The 13715-nt window shown below is 54.1% G+C and overlaps 3 protein-coding genes across 3 annotated transcripts; 1 reads left to right on the top strand and 2 right to left on the bottom strand.

The window, feature by feature from the left end:
* Positions 1-1079: 1079 nt before the first annotated feature.
* On the bottom strand, positions 1080-5104 carry MPZL2 (myelin protein zero like 2). Its single transcript, XM_050322809.1, has 6 exons — positions 4749-5104; positions 3232-3398; positions 2658-2868; positions 2370-2514; positions 1921-1992; positions 1080-1449 (listed from the first exon to the last, which is right to left on the bottom strand). The coding sequence occupies exons 1-5, from the start codon at positions 4801-4803 to the stop codon at positions 1932-1934; spliced, it is 639 nt and encodes a 212-aa protein (XP_050178766.1). The 5' UTR covers positions 4804-5104; the 3' UTR covers positions 1080-1449; positions 1921-1931.
* A 1096-nt stretch (positions 5105-6200) lies between these two features.
* Positions 6201-9467, top strand: LOC126644004 (T-cell surface glycoprotein CD3 epsilon chain). Its single transcript, XM_050322815.1, has 5 exons — positions 6201-6417; positions 7520-7738; positions 8333-8485; positions 8869-8915; positions 9218-9467. Exons 1-5 carry the CDS (start codon positions 6369-6371, stop codon positions 9272-9274), a joined length of 525 nt encoding a protein of 174 aa, XP_050178772.1. The 5' UTR covers positions 6201-6368; the 3' UTR covers positions 9275-9467.
* Positions 9468-10865: 1398 nt separating this feature from the next.
* Positions 10866-13100, bottom strand: LOC126643998 (T-cell surface glycoprotein CD3 gamma chain). Its single transcript, XM_050322803.1, has 5 exons — positions 12657-13100; positions 12040-12243; positions 11576-11707; positions 11398-11441; positions 10866-11075 (listed from the first exon to the last, which is right to left on the bottom strand). Exons 1-5 carry the CDS (start codon positions 13009-13011, stop codon positions 11013-11015), a joined length of 798 nt encoding a protein of 265 aa, XP_050178760.1. The 5' UTR covers positions 13012-13100; the 3' UTR covers positions 10866-11012.
* Between the last annotated feature and the right edge of the window lie 615 nt (positions 13101-13715).

Below are 13715 nucleotides of genomic sequence, written 5' to 3'. Positions count from 1 at the left end.
CCGCGGAACATGGCGCTCACCTGGCGCAGGTGAGGGCGGGGCAGCCCCAAAATGGCCGCGCCACCTGGGCACACCCCGGCCGAGCCCGAGCCGGGGGCGAGCGGAAGGTCCGGACACCCCAAACTGCCCGCTCCGTGTCGGGGTCGGCCCCTAAATGCCTCTTCGGCACTTTTTGGGTGCAAAGATGCTCGTCTGAGGTGCCTGGAGCTGTGGGGGGATCCCAGGTCACAGCCCCCCTATTCACCATCGAGGCTCTCAGCAAAGCGCCTTTTATTTATGACACAGAGGGTTGAAAATGAAAACACACAGGCAGGTAGCGTGGCTGGCACATCACAGGTTATAAAGCTATAAAGACACTCTTCAAACAAACAGGGCTCTGTTTTGATTTGGGGCTGGTTAAATATCACAAGTTTTCATTTGGGACTGGTTAAAAACCGTTATAGCTCTGCAGGTTCCACTATCTGGGGTCTCCTTTGCCTTAAATCAAGCCTGTGTGAGGACAGGGCATGGGCTGAGTTCAGGTGTGGGGTGCGCTGGGGGTCACCTGGGCAATAAACAGCAGTTGGAGGAAGTGGGATATTGCTGCTGTTGTTGGAATCCCAATCCCCTGCTGGTACAGCACCAGACGGAGTGGTGCTCACACACCACCAAGCATCACTTGCTAAGGGATGTCTCTGAGCTCAGAAACACTGCTAGACAAAATTTTGGGGCGCCTGTGACAGTGGGTGTAAGGCTGCTGAGTGTGGGAAAGAAGCATCCCATCTTAGAGGGAAGGGGTGAGGGGGCTGGAACCAAAGGGAACACGGGGCAGCGCTGGGAGTGGGAGAAGGAAAAGGAGGGGAGCCATAGAAGGCAGTGACCTCAACTCCCAAAAGCTGCAAGAGATGGATATGAAAACCACACTGGCCTGTGAATGTTATCCCTAATAACAAACAGCACACATTGCCCAGCTCTAACAAGGTCCATTTAAAAAGTAGAAAAGAGATTTAAAGTACATCTGTTGAAGCAACTGGCTGCTCCTCTGCTCCCTCACTGGTCAGTCTTTGTTTTCGTGATGTCAGGGAGGATCTCTGGGGAGGAAAAACAGGGCAACACAAAGGCACGTTGGGATTTTTAAGGTGCAAGAGTGCGTCTGCTCAAACACTTCCAAACCCTCAGCTCGGTCAGGCATCCCAGCGCTTTGTTCAAATCTTTTGGCGTCTTTTCATCTCCAGAGCGACTTTCTCCACGTCCCGCAGGCGTGAAGGTGAAGTTCCTTGTTCGTGGGGCAAGTTCCTCCTGCTTTGCTTTACTGAAGGGAGTTCACAACTCGTGCAGTGTCGCCCTCTTTCCCTGCCAGAATTTCAGGTCGAGCAGAGGTACCACAACACTCACAGCATGAGGCATCTGTAACTCAGCTTTGTTCCAACATCCAAAATTACAAGCTTTCACGGTCTGCTTTGGAAGTACCTAAGGAGAGAGATTATAAGAAAAACAAACACTCATTACTCAGGGTTATTGCTGAAAACAAAAATAACAGAGGCAACTGCTGACCTCAGAAACTGAGCGGGTGAAAGTTGTGCTGAGATGTTTAAGCCAAGCCAGCGAATATGGAAACAGTTCCAGTCTTCCTGCAGCGATTTTTAAACAATAAAGATTAAATGAATAAAAAAAGCAGATTCAAAACTGGCAAGAGGAAATTCATTCATTCCTCTTTATCCACAAAGCAGGAATGTTGTGGGAAGCAGCAACAACAGCTTTCCTACAAATGATCCTCAACCCTAGGGAGGAGAAGTGTCTTGTGGCCTCAGCTCTTTGTGCTTATGGCACCCCTGGCCTGTTGACTGCGAATAGCAGAGAAATACCTGAGGAAATCTGTCTTAGAAAGTCCCCAGTAACACCAAGACACTAATTAGAGATGGATACCTGCATTGTACACACCAATTAGACCTTTAGTCTTCTAATGGACTGGCTTCCTTTTCTTCTCTCATCTTCAGGCTCTCCTTTTCTTTACTGTTATTAAAAAAAGTGGGGTGGGGAGGGAAGAAAAAAAGCCCATCTCAGTGTCAGATACCCTGAGCAGCAGGATGCTCGGAGTCACACACAGCAGAGAAGGAGTTACATGATAAGATAGGTGTGTTACACATATGGTGACCACAGTGCCAGGCCCAGGGGACCTGTGAAGGGCAAGAGCCAAGTGAGGACTGCAAAGCTGGTTCATGCTGGGGCTCTGCTCTGCCTGCAAACACGCAGCCAATTATGGCTAATTGTGTTGGCAGCTTTGCATTGTAGATGCCCAGAGCAGGGGCCAAGCCAGTCATTCCAAGGAGCCATAGAGACACATGTGACAAGCTTTCCCAGGAGCCCTTCCCTCCCTCCTCTGTCCTTACAGCTCAGTGTCTGACACCTCAGCCCTCTTCTGCTGCGCTTTCTGGCGCCGCTGTCGGCAGATAATCACAACCATCACCACGATGATCATCAGGACAGAAGCGGATCCGATGGCCACGGCCAGGAAATGGATTTCTGAGAAGCTCACTGCGTGGAGAGAGACAGGGGAATGAACCAGAGGAACACACGGGGTGCTGTGGTAGGAGGAGTGAAGCTGGGAACCTCCATCTGTGAACAGAACCTTTCCTTAGGCTCCTTTTTCCCCCTTGTATCCGTTAACAACCCCTCACCTTTCTGCACAACCCGGAGCCGCACTTGCCCAATGGAGCCATAAACGTCTGGCCAGTTTGTCACCTGGCAGGTGAAGGTGCCGTTGTCGCTGGGCTGCAGGTTCCAGATGATGATGGACACGTCGTTACGCTCCACATTCCCATCCCAGGTGACCCGGTCCTTGAACCGCCCCGAAGGCGGCTTGTAGGGCTCCTTCAGGTAGTAAAACACCTGCAGGAATCACAGAACGGCCTGGGCTGGGACCGACCTTGGAGATTCCTGTGCACTGCAAGTCCTGCCGGCTGCGGGGTGTCAGCTGAGACAGGGCTGTGGTGTCAGCAGGCCACAAATATTTCAACCCCGATCACCCAGAACCAAGCACGAGAATGTTCTTCAGCCAGGGTCTATAAACAGACCTCCTTGCTCAGATCAATCGTCACAGGTGACAGAGAAAAGGCCCCAGTGCCCATGGCTGAGGGTCTCAGGTGTGTGTGCCTGGAACTGCTGCAGTCACCGGGCTCACCCAGCCCTGGGCCTTGGGACCGGTTTGTTGGGGCAAACCAGTTTGAAATGGAGAGCCAAGATCTCACTCACCGGCTCGTGGGAGCTCAGGTCCTCGGGCTGGAAGTTCCAGGTCACTGAGAGCTGGGGGCTGACGGGGCTGCTGCTGGAGAAGGTGCATTTCAGCCGCTGGTTTGTGCCGTTCACAGCAACCACCTCCTCGGAAGTGTAAACTTCCACTGCTGCTGCCAGCCAAAGTGCTGCGGGGAAAACACAGGGAATGATCACTGCAAGGTGTGAACTCATCACTGCTCCTTATCAGTGTTTAGTCTGAGCCTTATCTAGCCCTGGAAATACTTGTCTCAGGCACAAAGGTAGTTCCTGAATGGGTGATGCTGCAGACTCCTTGGGAAAATCAGTCCTGCCATTAAAACTGGACTGCTGAGACCCAGTAAACAACTATTTCCCATGCTAGAACTTTCTTTATACACTTTGTACTCTCAGCACCATAAATAGCACGGTGAAAACTGCTCTTACTGCTGTAGAAAGGGCCTGTTAGAGGGTTAATAGCCCAGCTGGACAACTGCAGTCAAATACAGTCAGGCTGAAGAACTCTAGAGGAAATCCTCAAGGTAAGTGTGTCAAAGAAACATCCTCTGTTAACCAAATTACCACAGCTGCTGCTTCAAAAATAAGTGAGCATCGCTGACTCGGTGCTGCCCTGAGAGAGGGACAACCAGCAGGAGGGGGAGCAGCGAGGCACAGGAAGGAGGAAAATGAAAAATAGGAAAACCAAAGGATTGTTGGTGAATTATTATGATTATATATGAAGTTATTAATCATTTCCTGTCACTTTAGGAAGTTAACTTGCCCCTGTACGAATCAAGCCAGGAAAGCTTATCTAAGGTTGTAAAATCTGGCTTTACAATAAAGATGAATTTGAAAGTAATTTATAACCAAAGACTTCCTTCCAAATAATCTCTTATCTCAAAGGGGAAAATATTTGAAAACATTGAAGGTATTCGCATTTGAAAAACTTCACTGGCAGAGATCATGTTTCTCATCCAAAGATTAGGTGCCAAATCTTTTAAACTCCTTAATAAAAGAAAAACTGGGGGAAATAAATCTGAAGTACTTTTTTCAAGACAGATTACATTCGTGAGTTCATGCATTTGGGAAAGGAGGACGTGGTAATCTGAAAATCCAGTGTTTTGATATAAACCACTGAAAATTCAAGCGAGTTTATTGCCAGCCTGGAATTGTTGCTGTGTAAAGGATCCGAACCCGGGGCTCCTGAACAATCTCTGATTGTTTAGGAACAAAGGTAGCAAAAAATAAAGGAGAAAAAAAAAAAGTCCTGGGCTAAAGTTCAGATTCCCAGCAGGAGACAGAAAGACGCTGTAACCCGAGCTCAGAAGGAGCTCGAACACGCCTAGACCTGTTCGTGAAGAAGCTCAACCGTTTCGTGTCACTTCCAGCGAACCCCAGACAGAAAGAACCGCGGCACAAATAGGGGAGAAAGGTCTCTGCCTTCGTGATAACGCCAGGGATCAGAAGAGGAGAGGCAGGGTGGCAGCGGGTCCAGGCAGGGGCAGGATTCCTTTCCTTACCTGGGAGCTGCGCCCCAAGGACGAGCGCAGCACCCGCCCAGGCGCGGCCGCGCATCGGGGACAGCCGTCCAACACGTGCCGGCAGAAATCCCCTTCAGGTTCTCAAAAACCGGGTAGAAGATGGGTTTCTCGAAGTCTTCCCGGCACAGCAAGGCAAATTCCTTCCTCCCAGCGTGGCCTGCAAGGCAGCCTGAGTGGTGTTAGTGCTGCAGTCAGCACTCCCTGCCCGGGCACCGTGGGAAGGTGCGGCAGCACCAGTCACTCCTGGGTGTAAAACAGGGAGATTCTCATGGTCAGATTAATTTCTTCTCCCTCCCATATTCCTTTGCTCTTTTGTGTTGCAATCTTTCCTCCTCCCAGCTTCCACCTGAAACCACTCCCCTCTTGTGGGAGGTAGTTGTGCTCCTGAAAGGAAATTTGCCTGAAGGTGTTTGTAGGTGGCTCAGCCGTGTCAGTAAATGGTGAATTTCTGGGAAGGAGTGATAAGCCAGCTCCATTCCTCAGGCCTCTGGGAAGGAGTCCCTTGAGGTGTGTGCCAGGTGCAGGACGTGGGGAGCCCTGGAGAAGGAGAGAGATTTGGGTGACTTGGAATGTCTGCCCTGGACCTGTGCCCCCAAATCCCCACGGTTCTCACCACACTGAAGTAGCTCTGCCTCTCCAGAGGGACAGAGGGAGATGGGCAGGCAGCATATTCCCACTGTGCCTGTGCCAGCATCCCTGCTGGAAAGGGAAATTCCTTCAGGTTCTCGGTAGCGAGATGAAGGATTAGTTTCTCAAAGTCTTCCCAGCACAGCAGAGGAACTCTTGAGATCCCTTGGGTGGTCTGTGCCTGCCCCAGGCCCGGGTTTGGAGCGGTCCTGGCCAGGGCAGGAGCCCCATCTAGTGGGGCTCAGCCACTTCCACGCAGGATCTCCTCCAAACTGAGAGAAAGTCGGTTTAGATTAGATATTAGGAAGAAATTCCCCCCTGTGAGGGTGGGGAGGCCCTGGCACAGGTTGCCCAGAGAAGCTGTGGCTGCCCCATCCCTGCAAGTGCCCAAGGCCAGGTTGGATGGGGCTTGGAGAGACCTGGGATAGTGGAAGGTGTCCCTGCCCATGGCAGGGGGTTGGACTGGACGGTCTTTACAGCTCCTTCCAACCCAGACCATTCCATGATTCTTTGTGAGGCTGTCTGCAGCAGTCTGAACTCCAGAGACACTCACTTCCAAAAGACACTCACTTCCAAATCTCATCCCAGCCCCTTCCCCCTGCTGCTCCCAGGGCAGCTCCAGGATGTCTCCCAGGGCAGCTCCAGGATGTCTCCCAGGGCAGCTCCAGGATGTCTCCCGAGGCTGGGACGGGCTCTGGCAGAGCAGCCACCCCTCGCTCTCAGTGACGTCCCGTGGAGACCTTTTGAGCCCCTGCACTTCCTGCGCTGGGCTCATTTCCCTGCACGTGTGCCGGGGCTGCCGGGGCTGCTCGCTGTGTCACTGGGAACAGCGATCCCCCAGCACTGCCGCTGACACTTCTGGGAAAGGATCCCGGGCCTCTTTCCTGGGAAAGCCTCGAAAAGCCACCGTGCCCCTGGCAGCGATGCCCGAGTGATGTGCTAGAGAAGAGCGAGACGAGGAGGAACGCGAGGATGAGGCTGGAGCTGTCCTGGCCTCTCCTGGGGCTCCTGCTCTGTGCAGGTGAGTCTCCAAACTTCAGGCAGCAGGGATGGAGCTTGATGCAGTGAGATCTGTGAGGTTCTGTGGTCTTAGTTTTGTTTTTATGCTTTATCCACCCGCTTTTCTTTAATCATTTTGTGACCATGGGTAACTACCTCAGTTCAAACTCTGATGGGGTGTCCCTGGGTGGTAGGAATTTCCACCTTGCCGGTTTGAATGGACCAGCTGGTTTAGGATGAAGTTCAGAGGATCAGTAAAGACTCTAAAAAAGCTGGTAACAATGAGATAAGTTTGAAAAGTAATTACTTAAGCCATACTACAATAAAACTACAACTACTCTGACAATGTGCTGCAAACACCCACTCCTAATCTTTGGGAAGGTAGAAAACATCTGGTTTAGCAATGGCCTGCTCTTTTTTTCAAATTTAAATTCATCTATATAAAGAAAAAAAGCATCAGATCACCTTCCCTCCAGCCAAGTCCTATGTCTGTGGAATTTCAAATCTACAGTTATTTACTTAACTTACTTTCTATTGAAAAATGTTTTTAAAGGAAATCACAAGTCTCATCTACACCTCCTAAAAACAGTTTCTTTAATATTCCAGCTCTGGAAACTCCCATGGAGCTGTGGTTTCCTAGAGGACAGAAAAATCACATAGATAAACTGTTTTACAGTTAAAATCAAGGCTCGGGGTCCCACCCTCCAGTGAGTTCACAGGGTTCTTGCTGCAGAAACCAGGGAGGATTTTCCAGCAGTTTTTGCTCCATGATAATAAAGCACAGGTTTGGGGTGTACAGCTTGCAGTGAGAACCTTTTTTCGAAATTGGGTCAGAAAACAATTCAAGTTTCCATTCTGTGTTAGTCTGTGTTAAAAATGGCTTCTAAGGGAAAAGGCTTAACATCAAAACATCCTGTCCCACTGACAGAAGATTTCTACTGCCTTTAGCATGAATATAGGATCATAAACATCTCTTTCAAGCACCTGAGTTCAGAAAGGATACTCTGGAAGTAGGAAAGGTGTGTGATATCAGTAGCTAAACTTAATTACTTAACACTGCTGAGGGCTGAAAACCAGATCGGGATATTTGAGTTTTCCCCTTGGTTTGGTTTCCTTTCTCGCAGGCCTGTCTGCCAGTGAAGAATTCCTGGTGGAGATTTCGGGCACCACGGTGACAATCACGTGTCCCTTGACCGAAGGGAACATAGACTGGAAGTCAACTGGGGGAAAAACGGGCACCAGCAACAACACAAAGTACATTATAACGGACCATGACAGCTCTCCTGCCAACCTGAGCTGTTCTGACAGCAGTGAGAAGAGGTACCTGTACCTGAATGCCAGAGGTGAGTGAAGCTCCCTCAGTCCACAGGCTAAAGCCTGCGTGGGTCAGAGGAAATACTTTGGGGCATCTCAAATGGCACCAGATACCTGCATTTAGACAACCAAATCTGCTGGTTCCACTATATATTTGAGTCTTCTGGACCACTGCTTTCCTAAGAGAAATTCCCCATCAGCAGGCTAGGAGGGAAAGAAACTGCACAGCAGTTTGTGCTGGGAATTATGTGGCTCTTTAAAACAAAGAGAGAAAACATTCCAATAAGGTAAGAACTGAGTACAAACAGTGAGGAAAAACAAACAGATGACGTAAAAACGTAGTAAACCCTTCAGCACTTGGTGCTTTTACGGGAAGGATCGTTCTTCCTTCTGACAGACTGAAGGTGAACGTGGTGATGCTGAGGCCCTTCCCGATCTGTGAGGGTCTGAGAGCCCATTTGTGGCAAAAGGAATCTCCCCTTTCCTTTCTGCTTGTTCTTTTCTCCTTGGCACCCAGAGCTGTGTTTTTCTGCCGGCAGTCAGCAGGTGAGGGAGGCCTGGGCTGTTCCTGCTGGGAGGGAAGGCAGCCCAGCTCTGAGCGCCTCCCTCTCTCCTCCTGGCAGTGTGTGCCAGCTGCGCGGAGCTGGATGTCCTGACGGTCACGGGGATCATTGCTGCGGATCTCCTCATCACCCTGGGGGTGCTGATCCTGGTCTACTACTTCAGCAAAGACAGGAAGGGGCGAGCGAGCTCCAGTCCTGCCCCTCGGCCACGAGGTAAGGGCTATTTCAGGCATCTCTGCTCTCCGTGGTGGCCGCTGGGCACTCAATCCCCCCACACTGGGAGGGAGCATCCTCTGCTCTCCCTGAGCTTCCAAGACCTCACCAAACAACCTCCTGCTTCCCACACCTGCCTCTGTGCATGGGATGGGAACAGCTGCTTTGCCAAATCTCCTGCCCATAAGAACCCGTTTCCCTGCTGTGCAGGAGCCAGCAGATGCTCCTGGCAGCAGTTGGCTCTTTGAAAGCTCTAAGCTCCTAATAAAGCCATGCAAGTTGACCCGTGGGTTGATGGCATTACCCTGGGATCATCGTGGAAGTCCCTCGTGCTGTGTTACCTGAATCACCCCAGGGATCACCTCTGTGTGCCTCTGTTGCAGGTCAGAAGATGCAGCGCCCTCCCCCCGTTCCAAACCCGGACTATGAGGTATGGAGTGTTTTCCATCCCTCTGCTGGCTGGGGAGGGAGAGCCAGGTCTGGGAATTGGTAGCATTTACCCTCTGAAGAAGCATCCAGTCAAGCTCCAAGCTCCCCCAGGAATGGAGGAAAAAAGGTGTTGAGGGTGGAGCCCCTGCTCCTGGTGCTACCACAGGGATTTGGGAGCAGAACTGCAGCTCCCTGTGCTCTGCACACACCACACAGCAGCACTGCACCTGCTCTGCTGTGCTTTTCCCCAATGTCTTGACTAAGATAAAGGTTCCCAAACTAATATCTTTTTCTATCCCACAGCCCATCCGGAAAGGCCAGCGGGAAGTGTATGCAGGCCTGGAACCCAGGGGGTTCTGAAATTCCCAGGATGGCAGGCTGGCAGCCATGGAAGCCAGCAGCACAGGGGCTAAACGCTGCTGCCCAGCTCAGTGCCAGCTCTGCAGCCCTGCTGAGGCATTTTGGGGTAAGCCAGGTCAGGCACCCCCTGTCCCACCCTGGTGTGTGCTTTGGTTTGACCCCAGGAACAGAAACGTGCAATTGGCAAGAGAAGTTTTCCTTCCCATTAAAGAGCTGCAGCCTCAGCCGTGGTTCCTGGCCTCCTTTTCCCTCCCACTCCTCTCTGCTCCACTTGCACGTTCTGGTTGTCCCTTCCATTTAATTTCTGCCCTGAGAGCCTCCACTTCCCTCCTGTGCCTCCCTGGGCAGAGAGTGGGTCCTTCAAAGTGTCTGGCCTCTGACCTCATCTAGATCTCATGTTCACAGCCTTATCTCCATTTGCTGCCTGGGACTGCAGCAAAAGGAGCAGAGGCATCAGTACATTAAAGCCAAAATGGCACAGCAGCAGTGGCACAGGTTGGGAAGGGCCCGAGAGACGCTGTGGTGCCTGGGAACGTTTCTGGTCTAACACCAGAGCCACCCACGGTGCTGGTACCCAGCAGAGCAACAGCTCTGAGGAAAGGAAACAGCAGCACTGATGGAGGCTGGGGGTGGTTTAACCCTGGAGTTTCAGTGTGGGAGATGATAAACACCCAGCAAGCCCCGTGAGCTGCTCGCTGTGCTCAGCCCCAGGATGCGGTTTGAGAGGCCCAGCTGGGTTTACCATACAAGGCTCTGAGCAGCCAGCAGGGAGATAGCAAGATACAGAGAGCACTAACCCCCAGCAGCTCTGAAACCACTCTGGGCCATGTTCTCACCTCCTGCAAAACAGCACTGCTCCAGAGTGCCTGCTCAGCCCAGCCATGCAGCCCATTCCTCATTTGGGGTGGGGGAAGCCTGGACCACTCCGCGCATACAAGGTCTAAATTTTTGCTTCAGGCTCCACCCCGGTGCTTCTGCCGCTGTTTGTGGGGTGCATAAACGTGCAGGTTTGCCCTGTGTTTACCCCAGCACCAGCCAGTGGTCACACACTGATCCCTGTAAGGGCACCTGTGGGGCACCCACAGCTCTGCACAGATGATGTGTTGTTTGCTGGGCCACACGTGTCACAGATTTGGGGCCAGTTTTCACTGAATGTTACCTCTTTGCTTCCTTTATACCCCTGACCAGTGGACTGCCTGAGTCACAGGGCACTTCTCAGCCTGGTCCTCTCTAAAGCCTGGCACCCAGGTTCTGAGAAAAGCAGGAAAACACAACCTACAGGTGTGTGCAACTGGCACAGGGAGGGGGACCTGGTTTCTGAGGTTTCCAACTGCTGGCTGATCCTGGCTGGTGTCTGCCTCCCACTTTGACCACACACTAGCTGCTTCTGCTCAGAGCTGGGGAGCACCAGCATGCACCTTCCCAGGGACCACATCCCATCCAATGTGCACCTTCCCAGGGACCACATCCCATCCAGTGTGCACCTTCCCAGGGACCAGATCCCATCCAGTGTGCACCTTCCCAAGGATCAGATCCCATCCAGTGGGCACCTTCCCCAGGGCCCTCAACAGAAGGGACAGAGCAGGGAGGCTGTGGGACAGGCTCATCTTTAATGAGAGGAATACAGAAGTGCAGGAGGTCATGGAATGAGCACAGTGCTACAAGTAGCCCAACCTGGCAGGGAGCAGGGGTGATCTCCAGGTGGAGCCTGCGTGCTGATGGAGTCACAGGCTCCATCTCACTTGCGGGCCCGGGCGGGTGCCAGCCGGCTGTACTGCTCATCCTCCCGCTCTCCGAGGGGCTGGAGGGGAAAAAAGGGGGAGATGAGCTCCAACCATGCCTGTCCAGCCCTGGGAGGGGCAGCTGGCCCAGCCCTCTCTTTGCCAAGCCTTTTCAAGTGTCCCTTCCAGCACACAGAGTAAGAGATGGGGTAGCTGAGCTTGCCCCATCCTCTGGGTCATCCTAGGAGATGCAGCTGCCCCATCAGAGAGCAAAATCCACCTCCAGGCATTGATTATGCCCCAGCAGACGTGTCCCCATGGCCAGGCTGGGCCCACACCCCACAGAGGTGCTGGAGGTCACCCCCACACCCCATACACACACAGGTGTGCACCCACACTCACCTGGTAGAGCTGGTCGTTGGCAATCAGGTTCTGCCTGTCAGAGGCTAAAAGGAGAAGGAAGGTGCTCAGGGATCAGGGGAGCCACGGGCAGCGTGGTGACTTTAAAACCAAACCCATCTGCAGTCCCTGGGGGCCACAGAGCAGCCCCTGGGGGTGCCCAGGCCCTGTGTCCCCTCACCTCGTGACATGTGTCCCCTGTCGTGGCTGGTGACGCAGTACACGGCCACTGCCAGCAGCATGGTGGCGATGACGTCGGCGATCACGATCCCCGAGACGGTGGCAGCGTCCACCTCGATGCAGTTCTGGCACACTGGAAGCACAAAAGGACACAGACAGGCTCCAGTCCCGGGCCAAGAGAGACCTGGGATTGACTTTGGCTCCTTGTGTGACGCAGTGGCAGTGGCACAAGCTGCCCTGTGTCCCCCAGCACTCAGCGCAGGGCCAGGGAGAGGCCAGCAGTGAGGCAGTCACGGCACTAACTGGGGCTGCAGGGCTCTCACGGGGACACCAGGAACAGGGGAATCTGCAGCAAACTGGTGGAGCCACCCACAGGCTCTGGGAAACCAGCAGTTCCCTCAAAAATTTGCTGGGGTGGAAGCTCCAGGCAGTTCTGGCTCCAGAAAGCAGGCGTGCAGCACTTACTTCGATAGTGCACCTGCAGCGTCCCCTCTGTTGTCTCTCCTACTTTACACGTGTAGAGGCCTCTGGGATCGTCGTAAACTGCACTCAGCTCCAGCTGAGTTGTGTTTCCAAGCTCGTTCCCATCTTTCCACCACGTAACTTTACCTTGTGTTGCACATTGCAAGAACACCTTCCCACTGGTTTCTTTCACAATTATTTTAGGTCCTGTAACAAAAAGAGGGAGCAGAGAGCTTCACTGCTGAGTTACCAACCCTCACAGTGGTGCAGAACTCAGAACTCTGTGGTGGAGATGAAGCACCACGTCAGGCTGTCCCTGAGCAGCAGACAGGCCACGACAAACTCTGAAAAAAACAGACTCTGTCATTGCAAGGCAGGGTTGTCACAGACAGTAACACCGGCAGCTCCGGGCTGTCACAGCAATGGTCTAGGGCAGGCAGAGCTGGCAGCAATCCCATCCTCACTGCACTGGTGCTCTCTTCCCCAGGGCCATTTGGAACCTCACATCCATGTGGAAAGCCCCACCAAGCCGTGGGGCTCCTTCCCAGCACCCCAGACCCCCTGGAGCATCTCCAGGGACCGCGGCGAGTGCCCAACTGACCCGAGACCCAGGGACTCACCTTGGTTACCCCAGCTGGGCACAGCCAGGCTGGCCAGCACTGCCCAGACACCCAGGGCCCTTCCCCTCCACATGGCACAGAGGCGGCGGTTCCGTCCCCTCTCAGAGAGCTCCTCACCACAACTGCACCACTCGCCCAGCTCTGCGTCAGGTGCCGGATGCCGGGGGCTGGAGCCTCCCTCCCCCTGCAGCTGGGGATGGCTGGGGTGCTCTGAGCCTGCCTCCTCACCCCAGCCCGGCCTGACAGCCATGGGAGGGCAGCTGGGCTGAGGTGGTGGGTTCCCAGCACCCACAGACCCTCCATCACATCCAGCAGCCAGGGAGCCTCCTGCAGCCAAGGGGCACCCCCCAACCATGGAACCCCAGGAGCCAAGGGGTCCCCCACAGCCAGGGAACAGGGCAGCAGCCGCAGAGCCCCCACCATCCGTGTGTCCCCTCCAGCACCCCTAGGTCCACCAGCAACCACGGAGCCCCCCAGCATCCCCAGGTGCCCCCTAGCCATAAACCTCCAGCATCCCCAGGTGCCCCCCTAGCCATAAACCTCCAGCATCCCCAGGTCCTCCAGCATCCCCAGGTGTCCCCCTAGCCATAAACCTCCAGCATCCCCAGGTCCCCCAGCATCCCCAGGTGCCCCCCTACCCATAAACCTCCAGCACCCCCAGGTCCCCCAGCATCCAGTGGTGTCCCCCCAGCTATAGAACCCCAGCAGCCACAGGTCCCCCAGCAGCCACGGAGCCCCCCAGCATCCCCTGGTGCCCCCCTAGCCACAGACCTCCAGCATCCCCAGGTCCCCCAGCATCCCCTGGTGCCCCCCTAGCCACAGACCTCCAGCATCCCCAGGTCCCCCAGCATCCCCTGGTGCCCCCCAGCTCCACAAGCCCAGCAACTCACTGGTATCCCCCCATCTACAGAACCCTGCGGCAGCCGCGGAGCCCCCCGCACCCACACACCCCCCAGCGTCTCCCCTCACACGGCGGAGCCCCCCAAGCACCCCCTCAGCCGCATCCCCCCGGCCGCCCCAGCGCAGCGGTCCCCCCGCAGCCTCGAACCCGCGGCGCTG

The sequence above is a fragment of the Myiozetetes cayanensis genome, unplaced genomic scaffold (genome assembly GCF_022539395.1).
Source record: "Myiozetetes cayanensis isolate MyiCay16 unplaced genomic scaffold, myiCay2020 scf29, whole genome shotgun sequence".
Lineage (NCBI taxonomy): Eukaryota > Metazoa > Chordata > Aves > Passeriformes > Tyrannidae > Myiozetetes > Myiozetetes cayanensis.
This window is presented reverse-complemented; position numbering and strand designations above follow the sequence as displayed.